The sequence below is a fragment of the Puma concolor genome, chromosome C1 (genome assembly GCF_028749965.1).
Source record: "Puma concolor isolate L17-30 chromosome C1, mPumCon1.1.hap2, whole genome shotgun sequence".
Taxonomy (NCBI): domain Eukaryota; kingdom Metazoa; phylum Chordata; class Mammalia; order Carnivora; family Felidae; genus Puma; species Puma concolor.
Window position 1 is genome coordinate 192,537,893 of NC_141674.1, and position 13,442 is coordinate 192,551,334.

Below are 13,442 nucleotides of genomic sequence, written 5' to 3' on the forward strand. Positions count from 1 at the left end.
AAATTAATTTCATATTATATAGTGTTTAAATAATACTTTTAAATATAGTGTTAGAGGACATGGAGGGCATAGAGATCTAAGGTCACTGGCAGGTAGCTTCAATTCCATATGTTCTTCCACAATGTCTTCTTGTCACATCTGCTGGGTGCATGCCCGGGGGGCTTGTTTTCCATGGTCTTCCATTTTGGGAGAGCAGATCAATTTGAAAGAGATCAGCTTCCTTAGTGAAGCCTCTTAGATTATTGGTTTTATTTTGATGAGTTTGTGTTTGTTTATCTCTGCTCTGCTAATTCTGCCTTTCAGCTACAAAATAGGGTGGAGCTTCTTTTCTCTTCTCTCCTTTTACTCCATGAAGGTTCTTCAGTGTAGGACAAAATATATGTCCCAGAGGAAATATCAATCTTCTAGCTCCACCTCTCCTCCAAGCTTAATTCGGCACCTCACAAAGATTTACCCCTCAATTCCAGGATCTTACACTGGCCTTCAAACTATATTTTTTCTGAATGAAAGTTTGTTGTCTGTAGTCGTCTGGACTCTGGATCTTACTTTCAGTGAAATGTGTACCCTGCTAGAGACAGAGGCATGTATCAGCTCTTGATGTACTCCCTCTTTTGGGGTGAGTCCAAATTTCACTGCATGGTGTAAGATTATGGTTATTCTCTAATTCTACTGTAGACGAAATTTCCTTCCCAATTTCTCAATTTGCTTGTTCACTTAGAGTTTGAGGGAGGGAAATAAAGTAACCATACTCTTACTCCATCATTTACTGTAATCTATTGTTAGAAATCCTTGATCTGACAGAGATATGATGTAAATGGTCTTTAGGGAAGCTTATCCAACAGTCTTATAAGGCAGAGATTAAAGCATTATAAGATAACACACCAAAAAAATGTTAGAATAATCTAGGCTAGCACAGTCCAATAAAACATTCTGCAATGATGGAATTAGTCTATATCTATCTACAGTGTCTGGTATAGTAGTCATGAGCCACTTGTGGCTATAGAGCACTTGGAATGTGGTTTATGAAACTGAGAAAGTGAATTTTAAATTTCAGTTCATTGTAGTTAATTCTAATTTAAATGTTTATAGCATCATGTGGTAGTGGCCACCATATTGGACAGTACACAGGTAGGCAATATAAAGCCTGAATACTAGAGTTTGGTGAAAGAAATGGAAACAAAAGAGGGTATCCAAGAGTTATAATGGAAACAAGAAACAACAATGCTTTTGCAAGGAAAGAGAGAGAAGAAATTTAAGTAATTCAAAGGCACTGTGCTGGGGAGAATGGGAAAGCCGATGGTACCATCCAATAAAAAGGACATACGATCAAGAGCTATTTTGAAAAATAGATATTTTAACAGGTTGAGGTCCCAGTGATATGAAGACCTCTAAGTGGAAATGATAATAAACAATTAGAATTCTCACACTGCATTAGGGCAGAGAGAGGTCAGAACTACCAAAAACAAACAAAACAAAACAAAACAAAACAAAACAAAACAAAAATCCATTTCCTTGACATTTCTCTTTGGACAGAGTCTCTTCTGCCTCCATACACCCCTTTTCAGATTGCCTTGTCCTCCCCCACATGGAGAGACCCTGACATATGGCATAATAATGACGGTTCAGAGAAATTACTATTTCACCTACTGAGTGATTAATATGAAATTAGTTACTGAAACAGTGTTGCAGAGAGGATCAAGGAGAAATTTAGTTTTGTTTTAGAAAGAAAAAATACAAGATAAAATACTGTTTTGCATACACAGAGTACTTTTCATCTGAGAATCTTTCCATACCCAGAGTCTAATTAATGAGAAAACCTCTAAGAAAGGGAAGCGATGAGATAAGGGGCACAGATACCGGTGTTCTATTTCTGTGACTTTTAAAAATCACGCTTGCTGTTTTCTTCTTTCATTAATGCACAAGTGGAGCTTTATGCAGCCTCCATGAGATGTTCATCTTTCTACTGAATGATTCCTCATGAAATCTCATGAAAGCATCGCACTTAGGAGGCATGGTAACCACACAGAACCCCACCCCCTGACTTTATTGATGTCCTGCGCTCTCTTTGCCATGGAAATTCATCCCTATCATCATAGTGCAGCGAATGTTCTCTGATAATCCCGTCTGCACTGTCCCTGAGAGGACAGTTTTGTTGCAGAATAGAGCGACTTATCTTCTTTATAAAAAATTATTCAAAACAAACATCCATGAACCTAGGACTAACCTGCATTGAAAGGGGACCGGCAGACCTTCTTAACAGGTACCCTACCGTGTAATCTCCCTTTCATCTTCATTCAGAATCCCTTGGAGATTCAAGCTCCTCTTTACAAAAATATAAATTCTTCTAATTACTTATGTGTAGGGCATATGATTTGACCTAGTCAAAAGAGATATGCAGCAATGTATCCTGACATTTATTTTCATCTGTTGTGGCTTGAGATGGATGCTGGATTTTTGTCCTATACCTTCTTCTTCTTCATGTTGTTTTTTTTCCTTGCCTTCTCTCCACTGGATAGGGGGAGGGAGGGAAGCCATTCTGCCAAAAGAGAAAATGCCTTGAAAGATAAAGATAATAAACAAAGCTAGCTGCCACGTGCAAACATAGGTGTTTTTGCTTGAAGAGGAGAAGATACTGAAAGAGTTCAGTTTTGTTTTGTTTTTAATTCATCCAAGCTTTCTATAAATGTACCCAGGCATGTACAGATCTTTCACTTCTAGCCCACGGCCCTCTCATATTCTCAGAGCCCAGGCTTGTCCCCATCATTTCTTGAGTTCTTGCTTTTGCTGCCTGAGCCAGCATCGCCTGGCTTCTCCCGTCCTGTATGCATGCAGTGCACTGGGTTTGCCCAGTGATGTAAGGTTCCGTTCGTTCCTCGTTAGCACGGTACACCTCCTGACACCATCAGATCACCATTGTCCAATAAGATGCCACAGTGACCTTTGCGTTTTAACACGCAACTGAGAATTCAGGAGAGCTGATCTAACACTTTCCAGATTAAATGTCACATTCTTAAATTCAGATGGATTTGGAATCCACCTAGGTTTATTTTTTGCTTCCACTGCCAGCAGTCTACACAGCACACTGATTAGTAGTAGCATTTTGTAATATCACTTAAGGCTTGAGCGCTGTGGAATTCTGCCAGTAATGTTTAATTCACTTATATGTGCCAATTCATCTCTGTCAGGAGCCTATTAATTTCTTCACTATTTTACTCTGTCCCTAGCCCCTATATAATGAGGCACAATGATCCCCATTTGTGTAACCAAAAAACTTAGAATCTCTCATAAATTACCTCTGATCCCACTGCTTTTAGTGACCAGAAAGCCTCTGTATTTCTTTTTCATATTTAAATCAATTTTGCTAAGCTCTTTTCCTTAAAGGAATACACTAGAATTCTAGGGTACCAAATGTTGAAATCACAGCCCAAGTATACGATTCTGATGGGCTCTTTAACATGCATCCCTCTCCCAAGGAAGACTTCCATAATATCACACCACAGATGTACTGTTCCCCCAGGCACATCCCATTTGTAGGAAGGGAATTTTCATGAAAATCAGCCTCTGACTCTGCTATCAGCCCAGTCATCAGTGGGCAAGATGTCAAAATACCTATAGCATTGCTGTAGAAGACCCACAACAAATAAAAGTCAGAGATAAAAAATTAACCCCATGGATATTCTGTTGGCATTTCTACATGGTGTGAATTTGGGTTAACAGGAGAGTAGCAGCTAAGTGACTGATTAGGAGGAATCAACATAAATTCAGGAGAGTCTATCATATTACAACATGAAATTCACATATGTCTCTACTACGTGTTCTACTTTTTTTTCAGGATTGGAGCAAAACACCAGGAGCTAAGGGAAAAGCAGGCAAGAGGTCTTATTGATTATGCTACTGGTGGAATTGGGTCACTGCATGATATGGACGATGATGAAATGGACCCCAATTATGCCAGAGTGAACCACTTCCGGGAACCATGTGCATCAGCAAATGTCTACAGGTCACCATCTCCACCTCGGGCTGGACCATTGGGTTACCCACGGGATGGCCGTCCACTGTCTCCAGAGAGAGACCACTTAGAGGGTCTCTATGCCAAAGTCAACAAACCATACCATCCACCGATGCCAGTTGACAGGTAATATAACTTACTAGAAGACAAATACAGTTTTAATTCAGTAAGTTTCAAATCATCTCTACTGCTGAAGCAGATAAAAATATGTCTTTTAATCTATTAAAACTGAAATGGCATAGGACTCTTGATAAGAGCTATGCTTTGACCTGCCCATAAGGTATCAGCCATCAAAAATAAAACCAAATAGCCAGTTATAAGGCGGCATGAATGGATAGCAGTCATTGAGTTCATGGTGCAACAGAGAGCAGTTTTTGAATGAATATTGTGACAGAGGACTAATGATGAAAACTTGGAGGGACATTTACCTGTCTCCTAAAAGTTCTACTGTGAAAGACTTATTCAGGAAGATGGCCTGACCCTGGGAGGTGAGGAGTCAGAGAAGAGAATGGTGACTTCTGTGTAGGTATAATGGAGCTAGAATTACAGACAGCTGCACAGGTGCAGAGGACCTTGAAAAGTAAGGTTGGGATTTTACACTCAAGGAAAATGTGATCCTGTATAGATTTTCATGGGTGATCAGAGGTAGAAAAGGAGATAATCTTAGCAATAGGAGTTTGATGAAGTAGAGAAAGATAAGAGGTGACAAGGCCAAGGATCTTTAGGCTTAGCAGCTAAGGAAAGAGATAATAAGACCATCTGTCAGTACAATTGAAGTAGGTAGGAAAGAAGATGATTTCAAGCCCACCTCCTGCCAAAAATAAAATGTCTCATCTCTTGAAACGCTGATATAAGAGAGTTTTAGTCAATATACATTGTTAGGTGACCCCTGGAATTACACGCGCAAGGAACGAGTTGACTGACCTTGGTTTAATGGGGCTGTAGCTTGAATTCTGGAGGGAGGAGGTGAGGGGGAAGGGTGGCGGACACAAAGAACTCTCATTCTAGATGAAAAAAAGACTTGTTTTCCAGATTTCTTTTGGTCCTGACAACCACCCAGTCCCTATTAGTAACCAGCTTTTGTGTGATAGCATGATATATTGCATCTGTTTACCGTTTACATTTCCCCAGCTGGGTGATATTATGCACTTTCAATTAGGTTGGGGAGAGGAAGGGAAATCATGGCATTTTTATGCAGACTGTAAAGTGTAGCTTCACAAGACTGATTACCTTTCAGAGCCTTTCCAATAACCAAGTGGGAAGGAAGGAGCAATTTTTAATCCTTACTGTCAAGCTTCCAGGTTGATAGTATTAAAGAAAGATGGTCAAGTTTTTCTTTGGGATAAAATGAAAATATAAATTCCTATGACTGTGGGAGACAGCCCTGATAACTAAACTGTTAATTCAAACAACTGATTAAGAGTTGGCCTTTTCTTCTAACTTTCATATACGGCTGAATTTTTATCATGTAAATGATAATACCACTCATGAGCCTCCTCTGGCCCAGACCAAAGCCAATCTCACTTTCCCTAAATCAAACTGGTCTTCATAGCAATCCCCTTTGCATGCGTCCACTGCTAGAATCCCAGCACAGAGGGCCTGTTTCTAGGCACCTCCAAAGCCAATATTCCCCTGTACTAATTCCATGGAAATAAACGCGAGGCATTCTATTAAAAAAAAGTTCACTGGCCAAATGCGTATGAAGAATTCTGGGTTAAGCCACACTGAGGAAGTTTTCTTACTGCAGTCTTCATATCCCCAATATGCTAATATGCATTGTAAGCCTCTAAAAAGGAGCATACAACAATCAGCACTAACTTTCCAAATTGTCGTCCCCACACGCTTATTTTTTTTCCCAGATCTTATGGTTATTCTTTGGAATACAAAGAGACTCTATCCTAAGCCAATTTTCACCATTGAGATTTGACCGGTAAATAAATTTCTTAGGGTAATGTTAACTGTAGCCAGTGTAGAATAATATGAAAAAATATTATTTACTCCCCAACCCAGAGATATGTATAGGTGATAGTCTTTCCTTTGGCTCTGACCCCATTGTATTAATAAATGATCTGAAGCTCTGTCTTCAGTGGAGTTTCAGTCACTTGCCATATTTTTGGATAATAGATCAAAGTATGACTCTTTTTTTTTTTTTCCAACGTTTATTTATTTTTGGGACAGAGAGAGACAGAGCATGAACGGGGGAGGGGCAGAGAGAGAGGGAGACACAGAATCGGAAACAGGCTCCAGGCTCTGAGCCATCAGCCCAGAGCCCGACGCGGGGCTCGAACTCCCGGACCGCGAGATCGTGACCTGGCCGAAGTCAGACGCTTAACCGACTGCGCCACCCAGGCGCCCCTAAAGTATGACTCTTTATACCAGAATTACCTTTATTCTGCTCTTCTCTTTCATTGTATCTAAAGATTGTTCTGCTCCCTGTTCTTTAAGTGTTAAAACAAGCAGTTTTTGTCTTGGCACACAATAAGTGCTCGATAACACTACCTGGTATCATCATCATTGTTATTGTTATTATTGTCCTTTATCTGTGAAATTCTCAACTTTCCTGATATGCCTGGAACCAGGCGAGTCTAAGAGGAGAGTGTCTATTAGCAGGAACCATGAGTTGCAAACCTACCCTTATGTACAGTTAGAGGCATGTCATTCGTTTTGTCATCTCTTTGGTCTTTCAACAGACGCTCATTTGGCATCTACTGCGTTCCGGCTACTGTCGTAAGTTCTAGGGAAGATACAAAGATGACTAAGAAATGGCCCCAGTCCGGAGGAAGTCGAATTCTAGTTAGAAGGCGATCAACACGTATGGAAATAGATCGTTGCAACATAATGTAAATAGAGGAGGAAGCTTTTCTAGCTCTGCCGGTCAGGAAGGGTCTTCAAAAGGAAGTGATATTTGGACTGACTCTAGAAAGATTAGTAAATATTGACTCCATCCGATAGAAAAATTGTTTTCTTCTATAAAAGAATTAGGACATACAAGGTTAAAGTGGCCTGAAACAGCATGGCATAGTAGGGAAGTTCAGAAGCATCCTGAACATGGAGTGTGGATGGGAAAGAAAGTAATATGAATAGGAAGTGAGTCTGGAAAGCAGGTTAGAGCCATGTTATAAATGAATAGGTTCTATCTTATGTTCACATCTCTTGATTGGTAGTAGCTGTCTGGAAATCTGTGATAAGAAGGGCTCTGAAGTTATACTTAAATCATAGTGTCAACGCAGGGTTCCAGAGGATGAATGGAAGATGTGTGCAATAGGTATTTATATATTGGCTAATCCCATGGACAGTGGGAGCCATCAAGTGTCATAATTGGGGAATGAGCTGATAGTTTTGTACTTGGAGAAAATAGCTCTGCCAGTTTGATGGCAGACAAAATGGAAGATGGTTAGACTCTGAGACAAATTAAAGTATGATTACAGCATTGGAAGATGGGAAGGACATGGAATAAGAAAGTGGCATTGGATACAGGAGAAAATAAGAAACAGTCAAAAACTTTGGTTTCAAACTAAGAGAAAGATGTTTAGCAGAGACCAGAGAAGTGAGGCTTCCAAATACTTCAGAGAGATCAGTAAAAAGAGAAATAAAGAGAGGATTTAGGAAATAGCCACTAAGAGGTCTTCAATTAATTTAGAACAATTTCAGCAGCTAGATAGGAGCAGAGAGAAATTGCAATGTGATGAGAATTGATAAGGTGGTAAGAACGTAGCAAGGTTGGTGATAAAGAGAGCATTGATGTTATAAGATGGAAGAGTGGGGGCGTGCTTGGGTGGCTCGGTTGGTTAAGCGTCCAACTCTTGATCTTGGCTCAGGTCATGATCTCACGGTTCAGGAGACTGAGCCCACGTCAGACTCCACACTGACGGTGCAGTGCCTGCTTGGGGTTCTTTCTCCCTCTCTCTCTCTACCCCTCCCCTGCTTACACACATGTGCACTTGCACTCTCTCTCTCTCTCTCTCTCTCAAAATAAATAAGTAAACATTTTTTAAAAAGATGGAAAAGGTTGCAGCTTTGAAGTTCCTTACATAATAATACAATTGACCCTTGAACAATTCAGGGGTTAGGGGCACTGAGCCCCACACAGTTGAAAATCTGTGTACAACTTTGACTCCCCCAAAACTTAACTACTAATAGCCTACTGTTGACCAAAAATCTTACCAATAACATATCCAATTAACACATTTTAAATTTTATATGTATTACATATTACATTCTTACAACAAAGTAAGCTGGAGGAAAAAATGTTGAGAAAATACATTTATAGTACTGTACTCTTTTTTAAAAATCTGTGTATAAGTGGACCCACACAGCTCAAGAAAGTGTTGTTCAAGGGTCAAGCACATTTCAGAGTTAACCAGAGAATTCAGCAGCCATCCAGAATAACTTTCTAATATTATCATTGTAGAAACTGAGGCCTGGAAAAGTTGAATGACTTGCCCATGTCACACACATAGCACGGAGTTAGGACTTTATTCTAGATTCCTTTGTGTTATACAGTCTTCTTTTCCCTACCCCACACCACTATATAGACCCATACTCTCATTTCCTACTTAAGGAAACCAGATAGGTGGATTGGCACCCATTAGTCTCCTGGCATGCTAATGGCAGGTTAAATCTCGGGCTTTGGAATGACACTGACCTGAGTTCAATCCTCTTCCAGATAGTATTGCATGATTTCCAGTGAGTTGACTTTTCTGAAATGCTGTGTCTCATCTTCATGCATGTAATTCAACAAACCTGAGAGTTCATCAGGGAACAAGGAGGAAGATGAGTACCTTTCTAGAGCTTACAGTCCAGTGGAGGCTACAAGGATGTACACATGCAATGAGACCACAGCGTGAAAACGTACTACTTATGGGAAACACAGGGCAACTGCTGCAGCTGGAGCTGGTGGGTGGGAGGCATAGAGAACGGTGTAGGGGTGAGAAAAACCACGGTATGTTAGAGGAACTACAAGAAGCTCAATAAAATAGAAACCTGAGTGAGAGAGTAAATGGCAAGAGATAAAAATGGGCAGGTCCGAGAGCTGGGCAAAAGGCCCATGATACAGCCTTGCTGGGGATTTTGGACTCTGTCCTGAGATGTGGGGCAGGGGTAGAGCAGGGAAAGCCTCCCTTAATGTGACACACATCCTGTGCTTAAACCTACTATTAAATGGCAATTTACCCTCCCCTCCTTATTTGCAAAAGGTGGATTGTCGTAACAGCCTTACATGTTATGATGATTAAATACAATCTTACATTTTGCATTTTTTGGTATCTCTATATAAAACTTCTATCTGTCCGTGTCTCTCTACGTCACAGAAACATGTCATATGTGTGGCCCACAGTGGCTTTCCAATAGGGACAACTAGCTTCTGCTTTTACCTCCCTGCTTCTCAAGGCTTGGCCCTGAATCTTCAGGCTTTCTAAGAACAACTTGGCTTAGAAAGGATTCTTCTCTAAATGATGGTGGCTAAACACAGTCCCTATCACTATGACAGAATATTCAGACTGGATTTTCATGGCGCTGCTTCTTTCGGGATTTGAATACCGCAGGGGTTAAGTCCTGTCTCCACATGCCTGACAGCTACTTGGGGTAGAATGTGTTGGTTTCTCACTGAGACACCAGCGATTGGAGGGCTCCCACAATATATGAACATTAAGGCTTTGTATTTGAGTGAGCTTAGAATAGTCCCAGGCATGTAAGGGACTGACACGGCTGCAGTTTTGCATTCATTCACATGATTCCTTGACATTCTTTACTAGAGGCTGCCAAACATCTTTGATCACATACCCTAACAGTAAAAATACTTTTGGGTGTTACTCCTCAAAATGTGTGCATTTGTTTCTAAGGGATATATTCGTACTTACCCTACTAATGATATTCTATGCATTATAGATTATATTATAAAATATAGGAATTAATGAAAGAATGAGATTTTTTTGGCCATGAATAATGGTTCTATTTTCATTCTCACCTCAGATATACACACAGCCCATTTTGGAGACCACTGGTCTCAACTCCAGGCTCCATAAGGATACAGACCTTGCATGCCTTGGTTCACCATCATCTCCTCAGTCCCTAGATCAGTCTGTACTCAGTAAATAGTTTTAGAATGAATGAATGAATCATTTGACAGAATCTTAGAGTTGAATGGGACTTTAGGGGGTCAAGTCTCACATCCCATCCATCAGAGGCATCTTCTCCACAAAATCCCTCACCGGATATCATTTCACCCGTATTGTCTTCCTTACAGGGACAGAAATTCATGAGACATCCTTTTTTCCTTTCAGATTACTCTAATTGATGTAGAAGTGCTCACTTTGTCTCTACCCAAATGCTGTCTCCATGCAACATTTACTATAAATCCTGAATTGACCTTCCTGGATACAGAATCTAAGCCTCATTGGTAGTTCTTCCTTCAGATATTTGAAGTGACTGTTATGACCACCTTCATTAACAAACATTTACTGAGCTCTAAATATGTGCCAGACTCTGTGTTTAGACCTGGACTTATGAGGATGAAGAAAACAAGCACATAGCCTTGAGAAATGTGATCATTTATTTAGTATAAATTCCTCTAGCTGCGTTAGTCATTTAAATTATAACCCATACCTGTAGCCTTCTTGGTAGCCATATTCTGAGTGCTTTCAAATCTGTTGAATTTATGATTGCCTTCTGATGAGCATGGCATGGAGAACTGGACACCATATTTAAGATGCAGTGGGGGGAAAAAGCATAGAAAATCGATGGGACTCTGGCATCTTTTGATCTTAATTCATTGTACTTATTAATGCAGCCCTAATTTTTATATAAGCTGTCATTATTGGCTTATAGTGCACTTTTTAACTAAAAGCCCTATCACTGTCTATTTTGAGTTGCTATCAAGCCAAATATTCCCAAATATTTTGTGCAAAATCCTATATTTGTACAGTTACTTCTTCAAACAAAAGATATTCTCCTTATCCTAGTTAAATATTTGCTTGTTAGATTTAGCCCATTGGTATAGCCAATAAAGATATTTTAAGGTGTTGATTTTCGTCCTCTAATATATTAGCTATCCTTCCTAGGTTTATTCCATCCTCATACTTAATCATTGTGGACTCATCCATGTCATTGATGAGATCGTTGATCAATGTCAAGTATAATCCCTGCAACTCATCACTCAAGACCTCCATTAATCAACACTCTTTGGGATGTTCAGTTAACTATTAACCCAGTCTACTATTATTTAGTGTGCATTCTCCAGTTCATCTGTGAACATTGTGGAAGACTTTGTCAAAATATTTTAGTGATATTGAGGTACACTGTGTTTGTGAGAAACCCTTGATTTACCAATCAAGTAACCCTGACAAGAAAGGGAATTCCTTGTTCTTGGTGAATCCTACAGCTTTTTTTTCTCTTCCAGATATTCACACACAATATGTTCATTTAGATTTAATTATGCAAAATGAGACCTTTCTGTGGTTCAGTATAATACTAGGCACATAATATCTGCATATTAAATACTTATTGGCTGATATACTGCAGCTGTGAAATTAAGGTGGTCAATGGCACACAGCTCCTCAATATCCCAGTTAAGCAGCCTTGATTCCCAACAGGTATTCACCAATGCTTGTAGGACACTTTCATTGAGTTGTAGCCCATAGATCACACAAAGAAGTTTAGAAACTCTCCTTACCCTCAAGGAACTTGGTCTAACAGCTGAAGCGATCTCATAAACAAATAATTAAAGTATAATGTGTTCCATTAGAATAGAGGTACATAAAGGACATATTATAAAAATTATGAAATTACATATGCATTCAATTTGGGAAAGACCTGAGATGGTGTATCGGTCTTTCTAGGAACGTGGTTCAAATGTATTAATTTTTCAAAGCCTCAGTTTCCTCACTGTAAAATGAAGAAATGAGTATACCCTATTTCCTATGGGATTGTTTGTGGAATAAATGAAATTATCCCAGTGCCTGGTTTAATAAATATTGACTATAATTATTTAATAAGGTCATTAGACTACATATTATTGGATGATATTATATATTATTGGGCTATAAAAAAGTCATTGAACTAAATACAACTATTTAGGAAGGTGATTGATTATATCTAGCTGTTGACCCCTAAAGTCCTGGGTTTAGGAACCTGTCAGATTCTATCTGTCTCATGGTCACATGGTTGATAGTTAATTCCTAATCCCACCCAAAACTCTTGCTGCTGTATTTCAATCATAAGAATTAAAAAGTAGAGACAGAAAAGAAAACAAGGGTTTAAAAGGCATGAAAACTAGAAAATGGCTCAGATTCTTTTCGATCAGTCATTTGCCACAGATTCACAGATTCACATCTGTCATGTGAAGAGCACAGCTATTACACACTTATCTACTTTGTCAACTGCTTGTTAAAAATCATCCCTACCTCATTAGATGTCCCTAAGCTTGCCATCAGAACTAACTGATGTTATCTTCCTGCTACTTTAATCTGTTTAGTTCCCACTTGAACTCAATAGTTGACTATTGAATATGATGAGCCCAGTTCCTGTGAGCTCCAGAAGTCCTATCCCATTTGGCTGTAAACAACCAAAAATTCAACTGATATATTTCTTTCACCCTTTAAAGAATTTAGGTGGTTCAGGCTTCATTAGTGACTTCTTTCCATTTTTCTCCTCTGTTTTCCCCAGTAGTTAGATTGTTTTTTCATGTTACATCATGATTCTAAGAACCCTGTTGCAGCTGTAGGCTTCATGTCCACTTTCAAAGAAGAAAGGCACAAATAGCCAATGGAATATGCCAGTCAAGTCCATCCCTTTGAAAAAATTTCCCAGAAGACCCCAACACCTTCTCAATAGGAAAAACTATATTCAAAAGTCTCTTCCAGGTTCAAGAGGATATTGAGACATAGTATTTCATCCTCAGTAAACAAAGACAAGAGAGAAAGGAGTTGCAAGTAGCTTGTAGGGAGCCATCCCGTTGCATCTACCACAAACAGATTACCCCTAGATGACTTTTCTGCTTTGTTTTTCACTTCCATTAATAATGCAAAAGTTATAGATTAATGCTACACTGCACTCTGTTCAAATATATTATTAACTTCCTGTGGGAGGCTATCCTTATTATGTAGACCCTCTTTTATAGCTGAGACCAAAATATATCAGTCTGAGTAACTTCTAATATCACTTGAGTAAAGCAGGTGGCGGACATACATTCTTGGTTTTCATAACCACTGAAAAGTATGTTTTGGGAAATTCTAAGATCAGGGTGATGAAGGATAGAAAGAGTGTTAGTAGGAAAGCTTCCTAGCCAGGTGTGAACAGCTGGGTGTGAAAATATCTTGTGCTATTTGAACAATGCAGAATAATTGATATCTAGTTTCTTGATTCCAGAGATTTGGCACTTCATGGAGGCATGACTCAGTCATACACAGCTCATGCCTCTGTTGGTGTTTGTCCCCAA

At 39.4% G+C, this 13,442-nt stretch overlaps 1 protein-coding gene across 5 annotated transcripts in view; it reads left to right on the forward strand.

Moving 5' to 3' along the window:
• Positions 1 to 13,442, forward strand: part of PARD3B (par-3 family cell polarity regulator beta) — a 1,009,985-nt gene that overhangs the window by 846,035 nt on the left and 150,508 nt on the right. For all 5 annotated transcript variants that reach the window (XM_086719408.1, XM_025934777.2, XM_086719410.1 and 2 more), the window contains one exon: positions 3,833 to 4,135. In XM_086719408.1, the coding sequence (XP_086575534.1) occupies positions 3,833 to 4,135 (303 nt within the window). The remainder of the gene's footprint in view (positions 1 to 3,832; positions 4,136 to 13,442) is intronic.